Source organism: Eschrichtius robustus, chromosome 5 (assembly GCF_028021215.1).
Source record: "Eschrichtius robustus isolate mEscRob2 chromosome 5, mEscRob2.pri, whole genome shotgun sequence".
In the NCBI taxonomy this organism is placed as follows: domain Eukaryota; kingdom Metazoa; phylum Chordata; class Mammalia; order Artiodactyla; family Eschrichtiidae; genus Eschrichtius; species Eschrichtius robustus.
The window spans coordinates 43,751,684-43,778,318 of record NC_090828.1 but is presented as its reverse complement, the minus strand read 5'-3'; the positions used below and the strand labels follow the sequence as shown (position 1 = coordinate 43,778,318).

The following is a 26,635-nucleotide window of genomic DNA, read 5'->3' as shown; positions in this document are numbered from 1 at the left end:
GTTTTCTAGTCAGTAAAGAAATCCCCAAATCTATTGCACTCAACAAAATCAGAGTAACTGCAGGGAACTGTGATTCTTCAACAATGAAAATTCTGAATGGGATTCTGTTCATTTACAAATTTAAGAATCAAATTTGCTAATTAGACTTAGTGTGGTGATCATTTCACAATATATACAAATATCAAATCATTACGTTGTACATCTGAAACTAATACAAGGTTATATGTCAATAATATCTCAATTTAAAAATAAAAATAGGGAAGTCCCTGGTGGTCCAGTGGTTAGGACTCCATGCTTCCACTGCAGGGGGCATGGGTTCAATCCCTGGTCAGGGAGCTAAGACTCTGCATGCCTCGTGGCGTGGCCAAAAATAAATAAAATAAAATAAAAAAATAAAAACAAGATAAAAATAAATTTTACTACAGTTGAAAGTGAACCATGTACTATATTGCTTACCACCATAATTTGAAACTGACATTTTAGCATCCTTTGGAAAATTGATTTTAAAATTGTTTAGTAATATTTATTATCTAATAAACATTTCCAAACATTAAATTTAATTTAAAAAAAAGAATGAAATTTGCATTCCAAAACCCAAGTAAATGTCCTCGATTATTTCAAAATCCAACATCTAGGCATTCCTGTTTGGACATTAGCCACAGGGAACCAAAGACACTTTTATTATGTTAGCATTTAAAAAATTGCAATATGAACTCTACTCTTCTACTTAGTGCCATTTGTTTACCTACTAAGCATATATGAAACACCTACCCATGGGCAAGGTACTACGTAAGGCCCTGGTTGGGGAAGAAGATGACAAAGGCACATCTCTGTCCACTAGGACCTTTCAATTTACGACAAAGAAAACAGAAATACACAGACAATGATATAATAAAATCCAGAACGGGAGAAAAATAAAGAATGAACTATGCAGATCCGGAAGGGAGACAACATCTGCCCGGGAACTCTGGGAAGATTTCATGATGAGATATAAGGTGAAACGTTCAGGATGCAGTTTCGAAATGAGGTACAAGAAAGCTCTGAGGCAGAGAAAATACTGTTGGGAGGGGAATGCAGAAGCAAATGTCCAGGGTGCACACGAAGTCAAGTCTGCCTAGAAATGGCGCATGTATAGAAGCTAATTCTGGAGTGGCTTAGTGAGGGCCAGGCTGTGCAGGTGCGGCTTGGGTGACCAGATGCAGGGCTCCCCTGTGATTAGCAGGTGGCAAAAAACCTGACTGACCTCTGCTCTGGGAGAGCACAGGGTCACAGGGACAGGGAGGAAGGGGCTTGGGAGGGACCATTTGCGAGGCTACCATGCAACAGCTCAGTAGAGAGGATCTGAGAGCTTGAAACGTGATGAGACCATGGAATGGAAAAGAGAGGACAAATATCATCAGGTTAGACTAGACAGGTCTCGTCACAGACTGGCCACGGGGAAGGAGACTGGTAACCAGTCTAAACGGTCACAAGAATGACAGGCCATCGACATAAGCAAGGAATTCGGGAAGACCTGATTCGGGGAAGCCATAAAAAATTTTACATAACCTATTAAACCCTTCTAAATTATCTGACTTACCAGAAAACTTTTCCTCTGGGTAAAATAATTGCAAAAGGTACAAAAACATCTCCCTCAAGTTACCTCTGAATGAGCTGCTGGAAGAGGCTGAAGGTGCGGTCCCATAACGCTTGTTTGTTTTTTGTGATAGGGTCATGTTCATAGGTGTATTTCTGTTCCAACTCCTCAAGCTTTTTAAGCTGCTGACGAACCTGCTGCAGACTCTCCGCCACTATGGTGAACCTGGGAAGGTACAAGCCACAGGCGTCTCCATCAGAAACAGTCCCAAAGCAGCCTGGATTAAACAGAACCATGGAAAACCAACAAGTACTTTTTACAGACAACACACGATGTTATCTGCCCAGCTCTGAAGTGCAGGGAGAAACAGAACAAACCTGATTTGCGTGAAAAAGCTAACGCGCATGAACGATTACAGCCCAGATTAAAAAACCTCTGCATCCCGCTGAGATGGACCTAAGGAGAGATGGGTCGGGGTGGAGGCTGCTGGGGAATCTGTGACTTCAATTGAGCTGTGAGATAATTGGGACTTAAAGGGCCAGGGCAAAGGGAGTGGGGGCGGGGGGGACAGAGGCAGGGGACACGACAAGGCAGATGCTGTGGGCAGTGATGTGTGGAGCAGTGAGGGGCCCCTGCAGATTTTTCTATCAGGGCAGTGACACTGTGCAGAGAGGAGCAAGAGGGCAACCTGGACGCTGAGGAAGCGAGGCCGAGAGCGGATGCAGGCTGGGTTAGGAGGAGACGAGGGAACAGAGGTTACTGTGTCACTGAACTGAAAGGAGAAGGCAATGTGCGCAATCTAGACACTCAAAAAATATATATATATATAAACCAAGGAGAAAACCTAGCGACTGCTTTCAGGTTCCTCCGTCCTGACAGGAAACCACCAAAGGCGATGCAGCCTCCGAGCCAAGTCAGGCTGTGGAAGTTCATTTTACTGGCCTGGAGGAATGACAGAAGAACATCTATTCCCCAGTGAAAAACATCTCCTTCACTCGGTGTTTCCATTCCTTGAATCCAGTTCGAAGCACCGAGAGCACAGCCCACGGCCATGAAATGAGAGGCAGGATAATGGTGGGTGGGTGAGTTCCAGAGGGATCCTAACCCGGTGATTCCCAACCTTGTTCAGGCCACGACACACAGGAAAATGCCGACAATCCTTGTACCGCACAGTGGGGGATACTGAGGGGTATTCACATCTCTGCAGCAGACTCCTTGTGGCCTAAGGTGACCATGGGGGCCCCGGACAGCGGGGGGCCTCGCTGGGCACCTGGGGGGCTCGGAGGTCAGCATCTCACAAGGCTCACGGGGGCACACTGGGCTGGGTGGGGAGCTCCATTCCTATCCACAAAAAACTGGGATATGGAATGGCAACTCACAGAATAAAAATCAATGGCTGACTATTGTGAATTTTTAAAAACACCAATCCAGAAAGTAATCTCATGAGATCGCTGGTCCTTGGGCCCTTCAGAACTGCTCCAGGCCACCACCCCCACCTACCCACTGATTCTACCGCTTCCATCCCCTCTGCTCAGCTCTGTCAGCCCTCCCCTGGACTACGCTAATACACTCAGAGCAGACCAACTGGCCTTTCTCTCTCTATTCTATCCTCAGGCTTCAGCCAGAGTGACCTAAATAAAAAATCAGAGAAACGAACCTCCACTTAAATAAAAGGCCTGCCCGGCTCACCGGTGTCCACTGGGTAAAGTCCCAGAGTCCCCAGCACAGTATGGGAACCTCCGTGACCAGGCTCCAGCCTCTTGCCAGCTCCACTTTCTTCCTTCCCTCTGTGGCACCCGACTCTCTAGCCAGCCAGCATGAGAACTGCGGGCCCCGGCTCATGCCAGCCTCCCCTCCCCTCTGCCCCGTCCACACTCTTCTCCTTCCTGGTCTACATGAAGTTTTCCTATTCACTCTCGAGTCCGTGCAAGACCACTTTGTCTCATTAATCTTTCCTGGTGACTCCTTCCTTCATCCTCCATGAACTCTGGATGGTCTCTGTTGGAGCCCTGGCAACCTTTCACTGAACAGTTATTACCACGCCCATCTCCCGCCTCCACACTGAGAGCTCCTTACTGGCAAAGACCAAGAATCATTCACCTTGTGTTCCAGGTCCTAGCCCAGGGCCTGGCATACAGCATTTCGTAAGTATTTACTAGACGGATGACTGAAACGTATGGCCCACAAACTGTTATTTCATGTAAGCCTGTATAATGCCCTTTTGTTTTTAATAAAACCTTGGGACTCAAGTTGTTAACTGTGCTGTGTGATGACCATGTCACTGGTGTGTTGGCACAAATGACATGTCCCACGGCACACATACAGCAGGGAGAGGAGTCCTCCAAACCATGCAGAATGGGGCTGAACGTGGCCACAGGTGTGATTTACACTGTGCTTTTCAAGTGTTTCCAGGGCAAGAAACAGTTGGACTACATCAAACTCTAAAACAAAGGTTTGACAGAGTCCATTCAACTAACACAGCTGGAACGTGCACTTTAACGTGCACTTTACGAGTTTATATGGTCAGCCAGTCAGCTGCCAATATTCTGCTTTGGAGAATCTTACCAGTTCTGCAGCTGATCGAGGCAAGCATTGGGGGGTCCCCCGATACAGGCACTCTGCTGTCTCCGCTTCCATTCCACAAGTTCATCATTAATCAGGGCTTTCTGGGTAAGTTCGGTGGCATTCAACAACTCTATTATTTTGTGAACTACTTCCTAAAGGGAGAGAAAGAGACAAAGCGAAATAAACTCATCACCTTTAATCACTGAATTTTATTCTTTCATATCAACTGGGTTGCTCTAAGTGAAATGGTTATAAAAATAATTTTGCCTCTATTCCAAACTTCAAGTCCATTATTATTTACAGTCTGTGACAAAAGCGACATGTTATTCTGGAAAGTGAATCACTACCTTTCTCTTATTGTCAAGCATTAAATACATCTTCTGGAGTAACATCTGTTCCTGTTTCTGATCATTCTTTGCCACACCATTGGTTTCATGTTCTGTGAATTGGGAGAGACAGCAGATAAATATAAATACAAAAGAAGACAAAACCAACTGAAGCCAAGATTCACATCCATTTAGGAAAAATATGATCAAAATGCTATCTGGAGATAGGTCAAAGGTTGGTTTTTCTTCAATCATTGTTGAAGGAACAAAACAGGAAAAATGGCCTAAGTACAAAAACCAGACACACTGAAACAAAGTCCTTGTTTTCAATGACTCATGTAAACGGGAAACAGTACTGTCTGGTTCTTAAGTCACTGTCAGAATATTACCTAAATGAATATAAGTGACAAAATTCACAACCTCAGTTAAAAAAAAATTGATACAAAGAGTCTCTGTGGCTTTCAAGAGAAGCAGACAATTAGGAAATTGTAATTGAGGTTTCTTTCTCTCATACTTTTATTATTAAATTATTATCAAATTATTACTAATAATCTCTCCATTTTACCATGGTATCCTCCAAATGATTGCTAGGGTTACAGCAGTACCCTGCTTGTTCTACACAATGCACACTTTTGGATTATTTTCAGTGGATGTCCTGTCATCATTAAAAACGAGCAACAACAACAAAATCCGAGCGAAACTGCTTTAAAACATGTGAAAAATGCTGAACTTCACCTGTGGAGTATACAAATGGAGCTGGAATACTTGGAGGAACTTTAGTTATTAGGGCAGGGGAACTCCACACACATATCCGTCTACGTCCATCAGTGGGCTAGGCACAGTAAGTAAAATGAATAGCACGTAACCAGTATGTATTAACTGGGGGCGATTTTGCCCCCCAGGGATCACTTGGCAATGTTTGGAGACAGTTTTGGTTGTCACCGCTGGGGACTGGGGATAGTTCTACTGCCACCTGGTGGGCAGAAGTCAGGGATGCTCCTAAACATCCTACAATGCACAGGACAACCCCCCAGTTATCTGGCCCAAAATGTCAATAGTACTGAGGTTAAAACACCCTGGCCTGGGTCACCAAGAAGCCAAGACTAGCAATTCAGAGTCTTGAAATGTTTGGTAAATATGAAGGAGTATCTGCCTTTGTTCTCTAGTGTAGGTAGAAAAAATTACAGGCAATGGACACTGCTTTAAATGTTAACTCTTACCTCTGTTCTGCAAGGTTTTGCATTTAAAGTCATATTCATCCTGTAAATCTTCTAAGGTCTTGATTTCATGCTCTATACACTACAAGTAAAGACAGAAACAAGTTTTCCACCATACTTAGGACAAAGACTTTAGGAGACAGATTACTGGTACTATAGGACCCAGAAAACCATGGATGCAATCCTGCTCCCTCAAAGATGGATTAGACTTGCAAAATTCTAAGCACACGTATGAAATAATTTCTATCTCTTTAGCTAGTACATAATAACCTTTTTAGGAAAGAAAATATATAGCCATTTCTGGACTGGGCCACTTGATGTCTACTTTAATGAAGCGTTTCTTTCAGAGGCAGCAAGACAAAGTTGCTCCAAAGAACCTGGAGTCTGGCAACATGCCGTCTGAAGCACAAAGTCAAGGCCACTCTGGTGTGAACCAGAGGCCCACAGGAGAGCCGGCCCCTCAGCAGAAAGGCCGTTTCCACAGATACAGGCCCAGTGCAAGGCTGGACTCCTCACCCTTTCCCCCAGACAGCACCCACAGTGGAGGGGAGTGGACACATACCACCAAGGGCACCACCTCCATAAATGTCTGGGAAGTTTTATCTTAAAAGTATTGTGGATATTTTATTCTAATCAGAAATACATCAGAATTTCCTTGTTTGAGATGTTTTTGTTCCCCTTCCAAGTCTTAGAATAAAACAGGTGCTTGAGGAAGACCATGTTTATCCTAGGGCTCTATGTAACCCCAGGAACACCCCCATTTGAGAGGTGCAGACATAAAGGGCTATTTAGAGCGGCAACAGCTAGTTTACTGGGTGATAGGGCAAAGTCAACAGTTACTGCACAATCTTGCAAGGAAGGAAAAGATAAGCTCAATGTTTGGAAGTTGTAACAGGGGCCAAAAATGTCTATCTGCTCATTGGTTTCACCAATTTGTTTACTTAGGGTTTGGAATTTGACCGAACCTTTTCTTCTCAACTACTTAAAAGCTTGAAATCAGTTACAATGCTTACACTAGAGCAATTGAAACCTTTTTTCCTCTACAAAAAGTTACAAAGAAGATGTATACATTTACTAAATACTCACCATAACTTTGTCCTTCACATTTCTGACTCTGCTGTCAAGCTCCTTCTGTTTGTCTAACATTACAGTATTCTGAATATTCCCTGCCTGAGCCTGTAATGGAAGGTACACAGTTAACAGCCATTACTTCCTCTGTCATATTTACCTGCTGGTTATGCTCCAAAGTCAAGTCTACCCCGTGCCCCACCTAACTCCCGGACCTTCCAAAACCTCCTGCAGGCCTCCCACATGAGTGTGCACAAGAAAAGCTCAGTTCCCAAGGCCCCGGAAAATACTGGCAAACTGTTAACAAGCCTACAGAAAGACCGGGCTCAGTTCATGCCTAAAATAAATAGTATTTCTGGAATTTTCCATTAGTTCATACAGTTGCATGGGACCACACAGGAAGTTATTTTAGTTTCTCAAATTCTGTAGACAACATTATTCTTATTAACCCTGTACTCATTTGTCTCAAAGCCATGCAATTCACAGCGTGGTCCCCAGACAAGCAGAATCTTACTACCTGGGAGCTTGTTGGAAATGCAGAATTTCAGGTCCTAATCTGATTACTGAATCAGAAACCCCATTTTGACAAGATTACAGATAATTCAGAGGTATATCAAAATTGGAACAGTACAGAGAAAGACAAATATCATATGATATCGCTTATATGTGGAATCTAAAATAATGATGCAAATGAGCTTATTTACAAAACAGAAATAGACTCACAGACGTAGAAAGCAAATTTTTGGTTACTAAAGGGGAAAGGTCGGGGGAGGGGTAAATTAGGAGTATGGGATTAACATATATAACTATGTTTAAAACAGATAACAAACAAGTACCTAAATGTATAACACAGGGAACTATACTCAATACCTTGTAATAACCTATAACGGAGAAGAATCGAAAAAAGAATATATATGTGTGTGTGTGTACATAACTGAACCACTTTGCTGTACACTTGAACACTTGAAACTAACACAACACTGTAAATCAACTATATTTCAATAAAAATTAATTTTTAAAAAACATTAAAAATTGAACAGTACTGCCATTAAGGACTTCAATGAATATCTGCTCCTATAAAGTAATAATGAATATCATCCCAGATGCAATGGGTATAGTTAGTCTTCATCCTTGATAGTCAGAAAACAATTTGTTATTTTTATCGGGATCACATTAAAATTATGAATTAACTCAGGGAAAGCCGATATATTTATGATGTTGTTTTGAATTCTTATGCTTCTAATGGCTTCCTCTTGTCAACTGCAATACCACTAATACAATGCTAAGCAGCAGTGGAAATAGTGGACATCCTTGCCGTGGTTCTGACTTACTGATGCTTTGTCAGTGAAGTAAGATACTGTTTTAGAACCAGGAGATGTATACTTTAATAGGTTAAGGAGGTATCCATCAACTCCTATTTTATCGAATTTTTTAAAATTGGGGATGAGTGTTCGATTTTGTCATCCTTTTCAGCATCTTTTCGATACCCCCAGACATCCAGGACCTTCCCTCAAATCCCAGAAAGGTCTTGCTTCTCTTGCTCGCAGCTGGGCAGTCCACTAACCTCGTTCCAGGGGTTCACCGATAAGTCAGGTGTCCTCTGAGAGGATGAAAATGAACGTCTCCCCAGGAACCTCACATTTTTAAAAGGAGGTCAAAAGCTGACATGCCTTTGAGACCAAAGCACACCCAGGAGATGGGGCTGATCTGGGAGAGCAGAAATCACCTCCTCTGTCTCCCAGTGCTGACTCTGGGCCAAACGAGGAGAGAAATGCTTAGGTACCGATGTGGACAGCTCACTCTTCTGCCCACCTCTGCTCTTGACTGTCCTCCCAAGCCTATCTGAGATACAGGAGCAGTCCATTGCATAGTGCTGTTAACATGAAAATCCCACAGGACAGTCAAAAATTTCCTGCTGAAAGTCTCCCAGGTGCATGCCATACTGAAGAAGGCACACCTCTCTCAGAGAAGACAATGCAGCCAGCTTTTCCTCCTGATAGGCACCTTTGCTCACTAGGCTGGGTCCAGGATGAACTAGCCAGTCTGAGTTTAGAACAAATAATATGTATATTTAAATGCTCAGTGCAGCAAGGTGCTTTCAGCATGACAGGGAGACAGGAACTAAATGCCCGGGGAAGCAGCAGATTCACAAGGACTGGGGCAAATGCTCAGAAAGTGCACAGAAAATGGCATTCAATGCCACTATTTAAGTTCTCTCTCTCCACCCCCCACCTCCCAATCTCACAGCACACTTTGTTAGTTATTCGTTAGAGAAATGCACATAGGACGCATTCCACTGCGTACTCTGGCCTTCTCCCTGTCATACTGGAATGGTCTCAGCCAGAGTAACTCATACTGTAGTGGTTTCACAACTGTCTGCCTGCTGGGTTGTTCCCACCACCCCATCAATGAAAGTCATGAATCAGTGCCATGGCAACTTCAAAAAACTGCTGAACCCTAATCACCAGGACGGTTTGTATTAGGATTAGTAAAATCATGATAAAAAAGTCTTGGTACTAGTATAACTCTGACTCATTCACTGTTTGGCTGTCTTAGATATCTAACACGTATCTCGGTCCTATTGAAAACAAAGCTGCTGATTTTCCCATCAATCCATTCTTCTCCAAAACCTATTGTGCCCTGCAAAAGCCCTACTCCTGTCCCTTCCCTGTCTTCCCCAGCTCAGTAAACAGTATCTCTAAGAAACGCAAGTCACAAATCAGACTCACCCTCTACTCTTGGCTCCTTCTCACTCTCACATCTGATCCTTCAGTATAAGCCCTATTGGTACGACATCCAGAACATAATGGAATCTGTCCACTTCTTCCCATCTCCACTGACTGCACCTCTACCTCATGCACTTCCCCTCCGCTCCCTCAGTCTGCTGCAAGAGCCCACTGTCTTCTGCTTCCTTTCCTGCCCCAGCACCCCAGAAGTGTCCCTGACCATGACCTAAAGAAACAACCTGACACTCCACTACTGTCCACACAGCATCCTGCTTTACTATCTTCATAGCAACTATCACTATCTGAAAAGATTTTGTTTTTGTGTTGGCTCCTCCCTCACTAGGATGACTTCCATTAGATTGGGGTCCTTTCAAAATCTCTATATCTGTTTTTCCCCACTTCTTGGGGCTATAAAATCAGAGGGCTAGTCACCACTGCCTTGAAACAGGGCCTCAGTAATACTTGCTGGATGAATGAATGAGTTTTTATTTCTTTATTATCTTTTGTGTTCAATTAGGAAAAAAGTACCTGATTGAATCTCTGGGCATTTTCCAGGATCTTTCTTTCCTCCTTCAGACAGTTACAGATGATCATAGACATCTGTATTGGGTCTTCCTGAAAATTATCCTAGACATGGGTTGTTAGAATAAAAATAAATTAAATTTCAGAATGTTTAAACCATTGTGTATTATACACTGTGTATCATACATTGAAATGAGTTTGTTCACATCCATTAAGAAACCTCATCCTAGTCAGCTCTACCCACCACCAGTCCCTCCCATCAGGAAACTTACACAAGCCTCTGAGATTGCCTCATCCACCAAAGAGCAGAGAGCAGAAGCAAGAAGAACGACAATCCTGCAGCCTGTGGAACAAAAACCACGTTCACAGAAAGACAGATAAGATGAAAAGGCAGAGGGCTATGTACCAGATGAAGGAACAAGACAAAACCCCAGAAAAACAACTAAATGAAGTGGAGATAAGCAACCTTCCAGAAAAAGAATTCAGAATAATGGTAGTGAAGATGATCCAGGACCTCGGAAAAAGAATGGAGGCAAAGATCGAGAAGAAGCAAGACATGTTTAACAAAGACCTGGAAGAATTAAAGAACAAACAAACAGAGATGAACAATACAATAACTGAAATGAAAACTACACTAGAAGGAATCAATACCAGAATAACTGAGGCAGAAGAACAGATAAGTGACCTGGAAGACAGAATGGTGGAACTCACTGCTGCGGAACAGAATAAAGAAAAAAGAAATGAAGACAGCCTAAGGGACAACATTAAACGCAACAACATTCGCATTATAGGGGTCCCAGAAGGAGACAAGAGAGAGAGAAAGGACCAGAGAAAACATTTGAAGAGATTATAGTCGAAAACTTCCCTAACATAGGAAAGGAAATAGCCACCCAAGTCCAGGAAGTGCAGCGAGTCCCATACAGGACAAACCCAAGGAGAAACACACCGAGACACATAGTAATCAAAGTGGCAAAAATTAAAGACAAAGAAAAATTATTGAAAGCAGCAAGGGAAAAACGACAAATAACATACAAGGGAACTCGCATAAGGTTAACAGCTGATTTCTCAGCAGAAACTCTACAAGCCAGAAGGGAGTGGCATGATATACTTAAAGTGATGAAAGGGAAGATCCCACACCCACGATTACTCTACCTAGCAAGGATCTCATTCAGATTCGATGGAGAAATCAAAAGCTTCACAGACAAACAAAAGCTAAGAGAATTCACACCACCAAACCAGCTCTACAATAAATGCTAAAGGAGCTTCTCTAAGTGGGAAACACAAGACAAGAAAAGGACCTACAAAAACAAACCCAACACAATTAAGAAAATGGTCATAGGAACATACATATCGATAATTACCTTAAACGTGAATGGATTAAATGCTCCAACCAAAAGACACAGGCTTGCTGAATGGATATAAAAACAAGACCCATATATATGCTGTCTAGAAGAGACCCACTTCAGACCTAGGGACACATTCAGACTGAACGTGAGGGGATGGAAAAAGATATTCCATGCAAATGGAAATCAAAACAAAGCTGGAGTAGCTATACTCATATCAGATAAAATAGACTTTAAAATAAGGAATGTTGTAAGAGACAAGGACGGACACTACATAATGATCAAGGGATCAATCCAAGAAGAAGATATAACAATTATAAATATATATGCACCCAACATAGGAGCACCTCAATACATAAGGCAACTGCTAACAGCTATAAAAGAGGAAATCGACAGTAACACAATAATAGTGGGGAACTTTAACACCTCACTTACACCAATGGACAGATCATCCAAAATGAAAATAAATAAGGAAACAGAAGCTTTAAATGACACAATAGACCAGATAGATTTAATTGATATTTATAGGACATTCCATCCAAAAACAGCAGAGTACACTTTCTTCTCAAGTGCGCACGGAACATTCTCCAGGATAGATCACATCTTGGGTCACAGATCAAGCCTCAGTGAATTTAAGAAAATTGAAATCATATCAAGCATCTTTTCTGACCACAATGCTACGAGATTAGGAATGAATTACAGGGAAAAAAACGTAAAAAACACAAACACATGGAGGCTAAACAATATGTTACTAAACAACCAAGAGATCACTGAAGAAATCAAAGAGGAAATCAAAAAATACCTAGAGACAAATGACAATGAAAACACAACAATCCAAAACCTATGGGATGAGGCAAAAGCAGTTCAAAGAGGGAAGTTTATAGCTATACAAGCCTACCTCAAGAAACAAGCAAAATCTCAAGTAAACAATCTAACCTTACACCTAAAGGAACTAGAGAAAGAAGAATAAACAAAACCCAAAGTTAGCAGAAGGAAAGAAATCATAAAGACCAGAGCAGAAATAAATGAAATAGAAACAAAGAAAACGATAGCAAAGATCAATAAAACTAAAAGCTGGTTCTTTGAGAAGATAAACAAAACTGATAAACCATTAGCCAGACTCATCAAGAAAAAGAGGGAGGGCTTCCCTGGTGGTGCAGTGGTTGAGAATCTGCCTGCCAATGCAGGGGACACGGGTTTGAGCCCTGGTCTGGGAAGATCCCACATGCTGCGGAGCAACTGGGCCCATGAGCCACAACTACTGAGTCTGTGCGTCTGGAGCCTGTGCTCCGCGACAAAAGAGGCCACGACAATGAGAGGCCCGCGCACTGCAATGAAGAGTGGGCCCCGCTCGCCACAACTACAGAAAGTCCTCGCACAGAAACGAAGACCCAACACAGTTAAAAATAAATAAATAAATAAATATATTTATTTTTTAAAAATAAATAAAAAAAAAGAAAAAGAGGGAGAGGACTCAAATCAATAAAATTAGAAATAAAAAAGGAGAAGTTACAACAGACACCACAGAAACACAAAGCATCCTAAGAGACTACTACAAGCAACTCTATGCCAATAAAATGGACAACCTGGAAGAAATGGACAAATTCTTAGAAAGGTATAAACTTCCAAGACTGAACCAGGAAGAAATAGAAAATATGAACAGACCAATCACAAGTAATGAAATTGAAACTGTGATTAAAAATCTTCCAACAAACAAAAGTCCAGGACCAGATGGCTTCACAGGTGAATTCTGTCAAACATTTAGAGAAGAGCTAACAACCATCTTTCTCAAACTCTTCCAAAAAATTGCAGAGGAAGGAACACTCCCAAACTCATTCGATGAGGCCACCATCACCCTGATACCAAAACCAGACAAAGATAGTACAAAAAAAGAAAATTACAGACCAATATCACTCATGAATATAGATGCAAAAATCCTCCACAAAATACTAGCAAACAGAATCCAACAGCACATTAAAAGGATCATACACCATGATCAAGTGGGGTTTATCCCAGGGATGCAAGGATTCTTCAATATACGCAAATCAATCAACGTGATACACCATATTAACAAATTGAAGAAGAAAAACCATATGATCATCTCAATAGATGCAGAAAAAGCTTTTGACAAAATTCAACACCCATTTACGATAAAAGCTCTCCAGAAAGTGGGCATAGAGGGAACCTACCTCAACATAATAAAGGCCATATATGACAAACCCACAGCAAACATCATTCTCAAAGGTGAAAAACTGAAAGCATTTCCTCTAAGATCAGGAACGAGACAAGGAGGTCCACTCTCACTACTATTATTCAACATAGTTTTGGAAGTCCTAGCCACGGCAATCAGAGAAGAAAAAGAAATAAAAGGAATACAAATTGGAAAAGAAGAAGTAAAACTGTCACTGTTTGCAGATGACATGATACTACACATACAGAATCCTAAAAATGCCACCAGAAAACTACTGGAGCTAATCAATGAATTTGGTAAAGTTTCAGGATACAAAATTAATGCACAGAAATCTCTTGCATTCCTACACACTAATGATGAAAAATCTGAAGGAGAAATTAAGGAAACACTCCCATTTACCACTGCAACAAAAAGAATAAAATATCTAGGAATAAACCTACCGAGGGACACAAAAGACCTGTAGGCAGAAAAGTATAAGACACTGATGAAAGAAATTAAAGATGATACCAACAGATGGAGAGATATACCATGTTCTTGGATTGGAAGAATTAATACTGTGAAAATGACTATACAACCCAAAGCAATCTACAGATTCAATGCAATCCCTATCAAATTACCAATGGCATTTTTTACGGAACTAGAACAAATCATCTTAAAATTTGTATGGAGACACAAAAGACCCCGAATAGCCAAAGCAGTCTTGAGGGAAAAAAATGGAGCTGGAGGTATCAGACTCCCTGACTTCAGACTCTACTACAAAATTACAGTCATCAAGACAATACGGTACTGGCACAGAAACAGAAACATAGATCAATGGAACAAGATAGAAAGCCCAGAGATAAACCCATGCACCTAAGATCAACTAATCTATGACAAAGGAGGCAAAGATATAAAATGGAGAAAAGACAGTCTCTTTAATAAGTGGTGCTGGGAAAACTGGACAGCTACATGTAAAAGAATGAAATTAGAACACTCCCTAACACCATACACAAAAATAAACTCAAAATGGATTAGAGACCTAAATGTAAAGCTGTACACTATAAAACTCTTAGAGGAAAACATAGGAAGAACACTCTTTGACATAAATCACAGCAAGATCTTTTTTGATCCACCTCCTAGAGTAATGGAAATAAAAACAAAAATAAACAAATGGGACCTAATGAAACTTAAAAGCTATTGCACAGCAAAGGAAACCATAAACAAGACGAAAAGACAACTCTAAGAATGGGAGAAAATATTTGCAAACAAATCAACGGACAAAGGATTAATCTCCAAAATATATAAAGAGCTCAGACAGCTCAATATTAAAGAAATAAAGAACCCAATCCAAAAATGTGCAGGAGACCTAAATAGACATTTCTCCAAAGAAGACATACAGATGGCCAAGAAGCACATGAAAGAATGCTCAACATCATTAATCATTAGAGAAATGAAAATCAAAACTACAATGAGGTATTACCTCACACCAGTTAGAATGGGCATCAACAGAAATTCTACAAACAACAGATGCTGGAGAGAGTGTGGAGAAAAGGGAACCCTCTTGCACTGTTGGTGGGAATGTAAATTGATACAGCCACTATGGAGAACAGTATGGAGGTTCCTTAAAAAACTAAAAATAGAATTACCATATGATCCAGCAATCCCACCACTGGGCATATACCCAGAGAAAACCATATTTCATGCACCCCAGTGTTCATTGCAGCACTATTTACAATAGCCAGGTCGTAGAAGCAACATCGACAGACGAATGGATAAAGAAGATGTGGTACATATATACAATGGAATATTACTCAGCCATAAAAAGGAACGAAATTGGGTCATCTGTAGAGACGTGGATGAATCTAGAGACTGTCATATAGAGTGAAGTAAGTCAGAAAGAGAAAAACAATTATCGTATATTGACGCATGTCTGGGGAACCTAGAAAAGTGGTACAGATGAACTGGTTTGCAGGGCAGAAGTTGAGACACAGATGTAGAGAACAAACGTATGGACACCAAGGGGGAAAGCCGCGGGGGGGGGGGTGGGGGGGTGGGGATGGTGGTGTGATGAATTGGGCAATTGGGATTGACATGTATACACTGATGTGTATAAAACTGATGAATAATAAGAACCTGCTGTATAAAAAAATGAATAAAATGAAATTCAAAAATTCAAAAAAAAAAAGAATGCTATCTCCCATTTAACCAACATGTACTAGTTTATTATATACTTTTATGCTCTGCAGTGAGTTGGTACATTTCCAAAGGCAGTGGCTACACTTTAATTATCTGTAGTAGTGAAAGGAAATAGCTGCATATATGACAATGTGGAGCCTTTCAATTTTATGTACTTACTGAGTTCAATAAAATAAATACCAGCTTTAAAGAAAAGAACAAAAGAAAGCTCATCCTGCACTTATTAAATTCTACATAAGCCATTTTTGATAAAATCAAAATATTCTTTTTACGAACTATGACAAAAGCTGCTTTAACTGTCCAATTAAGCGCAGGTACCTAAATTATTTCTTGATTAAAAAAACAAGTATTTTCATATGTAGTTCCTATAATACTTTTACTTTAGTTTTATTGTTCTTGGGCCCAATTATCTTGTTAGGATCCTGAGATAATGCAAATGATACAAAAATTATCCATGATATTCCTCAATTAATTTATCTGTTGGCCTCTGATTTGAATTAGACCAAAGATATTCTTCTCAGTTTTTGTTTTCTTGTCAAAGCTAGTTTGCAAAATACCAGCAATCGTGCCTCTTTATAACAGGTATTATCAAGCAAAATCTGTAGGAGAGCAAATTTCTGCAAAGTTAATCTGGCTTTCCCACTCACTGGTATTATAAAATCATACACACATTCACAGAGGGGGAAGAAAAGCTTCTAATTACCTAAGTTGAACAGTTTGGTTGTGAGGAGTAAAAGAAGAAAATGACAGCACTCACCTCCATTAAAACAGAAAAGTTCCATTAATACAGAAATAAAAATGGTAGCCAGGCTTAAGGGATGCTGGGAGTACTGATGAAGAACTCCCAAAACTCTGCAGCATACTCTCACCTGCGTGCAACTCCCTTTGACTTTTTCTTCCAAGGGGGGGTAACTTCAGCAGAAGCATGGCAAGGTGGAGTCAGCTCCAATTCACCACCTCACTACTGAGCCTTAGAGACGTCAAAACTTTCAACACTTTCTGGACTTACTCTTCATCTGTACACCAAGCACTTAGACTTGACTCATCACTAAAGTTCCTTTGCGCTTTAACATGTTACTACAGCTCACTGCTCTTAAAATAAAACCCTTTTTCTTCAATTCACATATCAACGGCTTTTAATAAGACAAGATCATAGCATCGAATTTCTCCCAGAATTACTTACGTCTAAGTGATACCCTTCAGCCTGAATACTCCTTATGTGTTTACAAAATGAACTGATATTTTATTTTACTTCTGCTATAAAATATTAGCTACATAACGGTAGTTTATTTATAGTGTCTGTACTTTTCTAAATACCAACGAGTGTGTGCTCAATAGTATTTGCTGAATGCAATAAATTCTTATGTAAACATGGAAACATTTCAACTTAAACGCAAAAACCAGGTCATACCTGAAGATTACGCTTGCTTTTCCTTATGTTATGCTGCAACAAAAAATTATTCTCCAAAGAAAAGCGACTGTATTGATCATCCAGCTGCGACAGGAGGTCGTGAAAACGGATGGTAGCAAATGAAACATCATTGGCGGCATGCTCCCTAGGAGATTCAAAATTTACACATTTCATTTAGATACTACTTTAAAACGACAAAATAGACACTGCTTTCCATGTTGAAATGACTAAAAATAATTTAAAGTGTTTTCTTGGGTTTTATTTCCTTCTTTTGAAACTGCCATTGCTATTAGCAGCAGTTTGTACAATATTTCTATCATATACAATTGGCATGAAAAATTCTAGCACTCCAAGACTGTGCACAAAAGTGTTAATGGCGATTATCTCTGGAGGCAAAAAATCAACAGGGGCCTTCACTTTCTACGTCAAATACTTTCAGAACATTTGAAGTGTTTGCAATGAGCAAACAATAATTGTAAAATAGAACATATACCAGTTTTAAGAGATAGTTCCTTAATTTTTTTTTTTACTTTCTGCATACTTCTAATCAGTGTTCTACCAAAACTTGGCTTTAATTATTACTTTTACCTTACCTCTTTCTATAACCTGGATCCTAACTTGGAAATAATTGGTGGCAGCATTGTTTAACTTGTGCAAAGCATTTAGGAGGATGTATAATTAAATCGACAAATACATGAAATTAATGACTCATGCATTTAGCTTTCTAGAGACACATGCCATTTTTCAAGGCAACACTCTTTTCTGCAACAGGTAATCCCGATGGCTACTGATGAGACTCATCTTCCAGTCAGTGTGGTTCCAGGCCACTTAATCAACAAGTTATTTTAAACGTGTGGAAGAACTCCTTCTTCTGTCAAGTGAGTTTTCCTTACCAGTCTTGCTTTTCTAGCCACTGTGCCAGATACTGTCTGATTTCCATGGGAAAACTGTCATCATAGAGCTGGTGAACCTGCTCCAGGAATTTGGAGTCAAGCTGCTGAAGCTCATACCACTGGGACATCCTATAGGGAAACAGGATACAGATCACAAATGGAAGTCCACAGCTCCAAAGAAAGCCTGTCTAGCCACTGTGCTCCTTCTAAATATCTAGCTTAATTAACGCCACAATTTGCCTTTGAAATATACTTTTAAAACGGTGTCTATATTTCAAAGCCTGTTTTTTAATTGAGTTTTGGGTCAAAGTTTGTTTTCTTCTCCAAAACAACACATCTTCAGGTCTTTGCTCAAATGCCAGCACCTCGGGGAAGCCTCCTCTGGCCACCTTATTTAAAATGACACCACCTCTCACCTTGGAAAACACTATCCCTCCTCCCTGATGTATTCTTCTCCATCGCACTTACCGCCATCTGACCTATCACATATTTTCTTTTTTATTTGGAGTAGTGTCTATTTTCCCCGCATGAAGGGAAGGATTTGGGAGTGGGGGGGTTGTTCACCGCTGCATCTTCCGAACAGTGCTGGGCATACAGTAGGTGTTCGTATGCCTTTAAAATGAATCTACACTTTTATCAAATAAATCAATGGAAAACACTAATTAGATTTGCTTTAGGACAAATCGCAAGACCTCTCCCCGAAATTGCTCTTATAAATTATAGAACATTTGTAATTTAATCCAAAGAATTTTAAACTGGTGTTTTATATTTTATGATTCAAGTGATTAAAATGAATTATTTTTGAGATATATCTTCTTTTTTTTTTTTTTGGCCACACTGCACGGCCTGCAGGATCTTAGTTCCCCAACGTGGGATCAAAACCGTGACCCCTGCAGTGGAATCGAACAGTCCTAACTACTGGACCGCCAGGGAATTCCCAGGTTATATATCTTTTAAAAGAGATATATTTTCCTCTTTGCCTACTGCAAACAACAAGTCTGCACAAGAATTCTTAAACCTAAGTAATAATTTTTAAAGACTGAAACAACATTGTTAAATGTAATCTGAAAGGATAAAATAATACTATCTCTTTGGATAACAACAAGTCAACTTTTACATAGCAGTTCTGAAGATTAAAAATTAAAACACCTGATTTAAGTCCGAACATCCATTAGGAAAATGAAAAGCCTCTCTTCACCATAGCGTAAATTAGGATTTACATCAGTGCACAGCTGACAACATTCAGAGTAGATATAAGTGAATCTTGTCCTACCAGGCCTGAGGAAGAGGTCTGGATTTTCAAGCAGGGCGTGGAAGAGCGTATGCATGCTTGTTGGCAAGCGTACCTGGGCAGGCATGAAGTCACGTCTACTCCACAAACCTCCTTCCAAAGGAAGGTAAGGATGTGGTGAGGCTACAAAGCTAGTCACCATCACAAATACCAGTACGAATGGACCCAAGTCCACACCTTTGCTACACTTGCTGTAGCAATTTGATTTTTCACTTCGAATTTACTTTACCTGAGTGGGAGACTCTAAATCTTTGGCGCTCTCCCTCCCTACTAGGTGTCTAATAAGGATATGCCTAAAGCAAATATGCTGGCCAGAGTGTCAACCAGCGGGGACTGCAATACCTCTGTTTAGGTGAGTGACCTCAAGTTACTCACTTCCCTCTCAACAGGGTGGTTGTTTAAGACTGAATGACCTAATACAGATACAGCACCTGGCACAAAGCAGGCGATCAATAAATTCATGCTAACAAATCCAGAATCCATTCCCTCTTCTCACAAAACTTGTTACCAGCACAGGGAGTGGCAAGACCATCCCCCAGTTACCTGACTTCTTCCTCTCCAGTCCCAAGACCTCCAACCACCTTGCCTCCAACACTCTTTCCCAATCTGGCCTTCTGCTGCACACGGGTTTTGACCACATCATTCTCTAGTTCAAAATTGCTACAGTTTGCCCATTACCAGGCTGATTTCCACTCTGACCCTATTTTCATCCATTAACAAAGCAACCCAGTCACCAAATTACCTACTTTTTTTTTTCTGCACTGCTCCAGCTGTCACTCACCCTTGAAAACAGCTTTTCCACATTCTGCCTCTCTAAATTCTACCAGCATTCAAAGGTAGGTACAAATAGCCCTTCCTCCATAAGCTGTCAGAGGCTCACCCAGAGATAATTAAGCTTTCATTAACGTGCGCCTCATTACATTTTGTATCTCTATTAGAGCATCAGTCCCTGTCTTCCTTAAAAAGCTCTATGATGTCTCCCCTGCAGCATGTAAGCTTCAGAGTTGCTGGGACTATCTTTTTTTTAAACATCGTCTGCACTGTGGATAGTGTCCTGCACATATTATGTACTCAATAGTAGTCTGTTGAAGTGAAATCTAGTAGATTTCAGATTGAATTAGAAAGTAAAGGGCAAACCATATTATGGTCCAACAAGTTTGAGTCCTCCATTAAACTGCAAACTGGATTGTGCTGGAGGCTCAAGTCTTATTTCTGTCCCATAAAAACAAACTATCCAACTTATACAAACAACATTTAAAGCACAATCACACACCTGTTTTTCTTCCCCCAAACTCTTTGGTACTAGTCAGAATTTGTTTTAAAGACTAATTGTATTATTTGGGGGTCTGCAGGAACTAATTATCACTTTTACATTCCAGGAGCACATTAAGCTCTTTTATCCTTAAATACAGACATATAATTAAGTTCCAAAGTCACATACTCATTCATTCGTTTCGTGAACATTTTACTAACCTGTCACCTTGTGCCCCAGCGAAGGGCTGGGGATTCAACACAAGCAGCAGCTACACACAGCACGTCAGATGCCAAGACTGCTAGGTTTGCATGCACAGGGTGCGAGCGTATAACTTAGCTCTCTGGGGGTGGCACACGGCAAATGAAAGCTTTCTGCGGAGAGAAGAAAACATGACTCTGATGGAAGCGGCGGAAAAGAGAGAAAAATGAGGGTAAATGGGGAGATGCAGTATTTTCGGCGGGGGAGGGGCGCAGGATTCTATTGCACAAGACATTTTCTACTACCAGAGCACGACTGGCTGGGGCAACCGTGCCATCACCGAAAACAACACCTGGGATACGCGTTCTTTCCCGGATAACGGATTTACCTGTCAGCACTTTGAAGCCCGCCCTCGCCGGGCATCCGGCCGCTGGGCCCCGACCACGGCGGTCCAGGAACGTCCCACCCCGGCACCCGGAACCTCACGCCCACTCACTCTGCGCTCCGGATCCTGCAGAGGTGGGCGAAGGCGCGGCCGTGCTGCCTCTCCCGGGCGCGCCGGGTCGCCTCTGCTTTCTGGGGTCTGACCGGCGTCGTCCCGGGCGCGACTGGCTCTCCGCAAACTAACCGCAGCAAAGCGAAAGTACCACCCGGGAGAAAAGGTACGGCCGGACGCCCCGCCTCCTTCCGCTCCCGCCAATCACCGGGTTGCTGCTGCTCTCGGCCAATCGGAAGCGGCTGTTCCGAGCGCGCGCCGCCTCCCCCCCGGGGCCACTGCTCTGCCAACCCGCTGGGTCTTTTCTTAGAATTCGGGGAGGGTCTCCATCTGGAGGAGGTGAAGCTCAGCTCTGTGTTGCAAGTTGCGGGTTATGTTTACACATGCTTTAGAGAACAACTAAAAGGAAGTTATGTGTTTGCAGAGGCCCAAACTTGGAGATCCTTATATCAGCCCCAAACCTGAGAATTCGAGGCAGAGGACACAGGTGGAGACGTTGTCATTCTAGACGCTCGGCTTAGCAGCTGACCTCCATGTTGCTAAACCCAGGGGACGCTTTTCTGTCCTCACCTTACTTGACCACTCAGAAACCTTCTAAGCAGTTGACACCTCCACCCTTTAACACTTCTTCCTGGGCCATGATGCCGACACACTTTGCTTGCTTTTTCCTACCTCTCTGCTACCCTTTCTCCATCCTCTGCTCCTCCTCCGCCACCAAACCGTTCAAAGTGTGGTCAGGGTCCGGATCTTGGTCTACTTTACCTACAGTTCTCAGGCTGTCCTGTGATGACCTCATCCACAGCTTCAATGTCTTTCTAGATATGTAGAACTTCTACACGGGTACGCTGTCCACACGTCTCCTCTGAGCGCCACACCCACGTGTACAGCCCACACTTGACCCTCCACTTGGATGTCTGGTAAGCTCTAAAAACTAGTTGTGTTCAGAACCAACTCATCATCTTTCTCCTGAAACCTGCCCTTTTTCTAGAACTGACGCATGCCAGAAAACTAGGAGCCACCTTTGACATTGCTTTCTCACCCCCACCAGTCCTCAAGCCTTGTTGATTCTTCCACCTAAATATTTCTCAAGTCTCATCGCTTCTTGCCATCTCCCACACCATCCCCCCTTTTCTCTCATTCGGATTCTCGCAGTAGTTTCCCCAAATGGCTGCCTCACTTCAGTTCTTAACTCCTGGTTAATCCATATTCCCTACAGCAGTTTGAGTGGTTTGTTTTTTAATTGCAAAGCAGATCATGTGTTTGCCAACCTGAAAATCCTCTGATGGCTTTTCTTACAAAATCCAAATTTCTTAATGTAACCTATAAAGCCCTGGTTTCCCCATCACTTTCTTTAACCCCATCTTGTGCCACTCTTTCCTTACTTCAGCATTTTTGTTCTTCAAATAAGACAAGCTCTTTCCACAAACTGAGGGCCTTCTCACCAGTAGTTCTCCATCTGGAAAGCCCCTTGAGCCAATGTCCCCCTCCCCCAACTTCTTTGCGGGCTAACTCATCTTTTATGTCTTAGCTAAAATCTAAGCTTAAATGTCACTTCCCCAGGTAGGCATCTCTGAGGCCAGCCTAGACTAGATCTTCTTGGAATTGCGTGCACAGAAAATCAATTGGTTCCTCTAAGTAGGTGGGACTTGAATCAAGCCTAGAATAATAACGCAACTTTGGGTAGGAAAAGGCTCTAAATAATTTCCGAGAGGTATGCTTATCTGTGTATCTATTATAGTTTTTTCCCTTCTCACATCTATATGCTCCTTCCTCTTGTCACATATTCACCCTCCCAAAGCCGGTACTGATAGCAATGACCCTTGGTACCAAAGTAGCAGCCTTCTGTGAAAAAGATGCCAGGACACCAAAAAAAGTCCTTCCCCTTCTACTAACATCCTGTGCTAAGGGCCCAGACAATGTCTGAGAAAAGCTCTACGAAAGGTAGATAATATGTTAAACATATTTTTTTCTGGTACTGTAAAATTTGCACAGAGACTAGCTTCAGTATTGACAGGGAAATTAAATAATCTTAACAGCTGCAAATAGGATGTTTCTCTTTGGCTCTCCACATTCTGATTGTCATCAAGTTCTGTGGATGCTTCCTTCCCTATGCCTTTATCTGCCTTAGTTTTCCCATCATTGACAATACCCCACTGTAGGCCTTCATCAGTTCAGAACTGGAATGCTACAGTAGATGCCAGTTACACTACCTTTTTTCTGTCCTTTCCCCCTCGACTGTATTTGCCACATTAAATTCTCTAAAGCACCTTATTTATACAGTCACTCCCTGCTCAAAAGTCTTGACAACTCTCATTGCATTTATGATAAACACAAACTTTGCCTGCTAGTCTGGACCCTCTACAGAATGTCCCTAACATGTTCCGGGGTGGTGGGTTACTTCTTATAATTTTCTTTACTTTTCTTCTTCTTCTTCTTCTTTTTTTTTTTAATGTCTATTACGAGCAGTATTACATTCGTAGACCAAACACCCTCACGAGCACCTTTTGAAGTCCTGTGCTTTCAGAAGAGCAGCCCAGGCCCGCCCAGGATGAGGTACACTCGGGGAGGTGCAGTCTGTCAGGCTGTTTGATAAGTTTCCAAAATAGCTGGCCCGGCGCGTGGCGGGAGGGACGCGGATGCTCAGAAGAGCCGTCTCACGTGCTTTCGGGGAAATAGTCTGGGAGCGAGAAGTAGCAGAATTGACAAGAAACCGAAAAGTGAAAGTAGAGATGGAGCGAGCAGTACGCAGGCGCGGGCCCGGGGCTTTCCAGCTGACAGCCCGCCCAGCGGCCGGTTCCCTATCGCAGCCTCCGCGAGGGCGGGATCCACACGCTCGCCCGGGCCCGGCCGTAGCTGCCCGGCGCCCTCCCTGCCCGAGTCCGAGAATAGTGGCCCTGGACACGATGCAAGGCAGCGGCGGGGGCCTGGGTGCCTCTTAACTTTGGAGGGATGGCGGGGGACGTTTTCTAATTGCTTAATGTGCTGGAAACCTTACCCATCCTCTTCCATCTTTTCTTTCTTCCCGTGGCCTGGAGACGTCCCTTTTTTCTCCCTCACTTCTCTGTCTACACAGTCTGCACACATGCTAACTCAGATCTCATTGGTCTTTCCAGCTCTGACCCTCACCCAGCTGGTTTGACTGCCCTTAATCCAAAGATGAAGGTGGGAGGCTGGCTGTTTCTTCAACTGTCTTTTTCTAGATCTGCAGAGGGGGCTTTTCTCTTTCTTCTGGCGTCTTCTCGCCGCTCCCACTTCTCACCCCCAATCCCCACCTTCTTCCTTATGGTGATTATATCAGAGGGAGTGGGGAAGAAGTATAATGGAGAAGAATAATTTAGTCACCGGACCATGATTTTGAAAGTTTGGCAGGACCAGAAAAAATTGTTTTGGCCCAGCCTGCTATGTGTGTTACGTACTGAATGGTTCTAGGAGGCATGGACAGCGTTTCTTTGGGCTCTGCTCAACCATTCTTTGAAAGGCTCTATCTACTTACGGTGACCTGGGGACCAACCTAAGACCTCCAGTGTGTGATGGGCCCCACCTTACTGGACCACAGCTTCTGGCCTCATGACAGTGAGCACCAGTCCCCAGGGCTGCAAGGGCACTGTACATAATTCCCAGAATACAAATGGACATCTATTTTTCCCTTTAGGAGAGGACAGGACCCGCTATATGATTTGCAGGCCCAGTGCAAAATGAAAACAAGAGGCCCCTTATTCAAACTTATTAAGAATTTCAAGAAGGCAAAGGCAGAGCACTAAACCAAGTGTGGAGCCTCTGACTGTTCTGCCCTTTATAGATGCACACATTGCACACCCATGAGGTCCCTAGTAGGGGTACTGGAGGGAGGGGAGAGTTCTTCTATAGAAACCTTGTTACATGTTTACTTAAAACAAATGAAAACTTAGATATAATGAAGAAACGAATTATAACACCACTCCTTCCTAAAGCATTTGCAATAAAATCCAGAGGCTTCCACACTCCCAGTAGAGCCCTACACCATCTGATCTTGTCTCCCTCTCCTACACATCTTGTCCTACTCTCTCCATGCTCTTCTACACTCCCCACCCTGTGACCTCTTTCTGTTCCTCAAGTACCCCCAGCTTTTACCTGCCTGGGTTCTATGTATGTGTATGCTGTTCCTTTAGGATGCTGTGTTCCCAGCTGTGGAATGGACTTGCTTCTTCTCATTCTTTAGGTCTCAGCTCAAATGTCATCTCCTCAGAGAGACCTTCAGTGACCATTTCTTCCAGTTACTCTATGTCACATTTATATTCTTCATAGCACTTATTAAATCTGTCCTTTATTATTTGCTTGTTTGTTTTCATCTCTCCTCACAACAGGAGGGACTTTGTGCTGTGTTACAGCCTATCTCATCTCAGGTTCCACGAGAGAATTAAGCCTAATGCCCGGGGCATCTGTGTATTAATTACCTTCTCTCCTGTTTATCTAGAATGGCACTATGTACCATCCTTGGGAGAACTGAGAAAATAGTCAAGCAAATCACTTTCTGTGTCTTGTGGTTCAGATAGGAAACCCTGGTTGAAAAAGGCAATGCCTGATACATAGTCTCAAAAATATTTTTGAATGAATAACCCTGGGATAGGGAATCAGAGGTTAAATCAACCATTCAGACCTCAGCACAGGCTCTAGCCTATTGAGCTAGAATTGAGGGGGAGGAGGATTAAGAACAGGTGTATTCCAAAAAACTTCAGTGAGAGCACAACTCCTCCACACCCCTCCAACCTCTCCCCCATCTCCACCCTGTCTGGAGGGCCTCTAGGGTTCTTTCCATCTGCAGCAGCCTGTGAGACATCCCAGTGGATGACTGTCCAGCCTAAGTAAGAGAGAGTCGTGTGGGACTTTTACCAGGGGCGGGAGTAATAAAGGCAATGAGTTTAATCACGGGGAATTAAGGGGAAATTTCAGGAACACTTGATTCATCTGTGGGTGGACAGATGCCTGGGATGCTAGGCACACATGAGATACCTAAATTAAAGGGAAGTTAGAGTGAGCTAATGGACAGTCTAATTCCAGAGCATTTCTATAGTGTTTGGAAGTCATGAGTGAGGTGAAGTAGAGGAAACGTCCTATGTTTTTTGAGCAATAGCAAGTGTGTTTTGGTTAATCAGTTTGAAGTAAAATATCGGGGACTGTTCCACAATTTTAGAGTTTGAAGGGTTATAAAGGGAATTCTAGCCTGGTCTTGCAGGTAGATCAAGGAGCAAAGGAAAGAAAGGAACAAACTACTGTCCTGTATGTCCTTTAGTTCAAACACTAAATCATTAACTAGTATTTATTAAGAGGCAGACTGTGCTAGATTTTAGGGATATAACTGTGAACAAGGGCTTCTTTGTCCCTGTACATACAGAGCTTGCTTAG

The 26,635-nt window shown here is 42.2% G+C and overlaps 1 protein-coding gene across 2 annotated transcripts in view; it reads right to left on the bottom strand.

The window, feature by feature from the left end:
• STAT1 (signal transducer and activator of transcription 1) overlaps positions 1-21,394 on the bottom strand; it is a 42,729-nt gene extending 21,335 nt beyond the window's left edge. Inside the window, exons 1-10 of one of the 2 annotated variants that reach the window (XM_068544763.1) lie at positions 21,254-21,394; positions 20,778-20,930; positions 18,014-18,142; positions 17,121-17,265; positions 10,007-10,105; positions 6,771-6,860; positions 5,688-5,766; positions 4,489-4,580; positions 4,142-4,293; positions 1,643-1,801 (exon numbers count right to left, since the gene is read on the bottom strand). In XM_068544763.1, the coding sequence (XP_068400864.1) occupies positions 1,643-1,801; positions 4,142-4,293; positions 4,489-4,580; positions 5,688-5,766; positions 6,771-6,860; positions 10,007-10,105; positions 17,121-17,265; positions 18,014-18,141 (944 nt within the window). In that variant the 5' untranslated portion in view covers position 18,142; positions 20,778-20,930; positions 21,254-21,394. The other variant, XM_068544764.1, reaches the window with a different exon arrangement.
• Between the last annotated feature and the right edge of the window lie 5,241 nt (positions 21,395-26,635).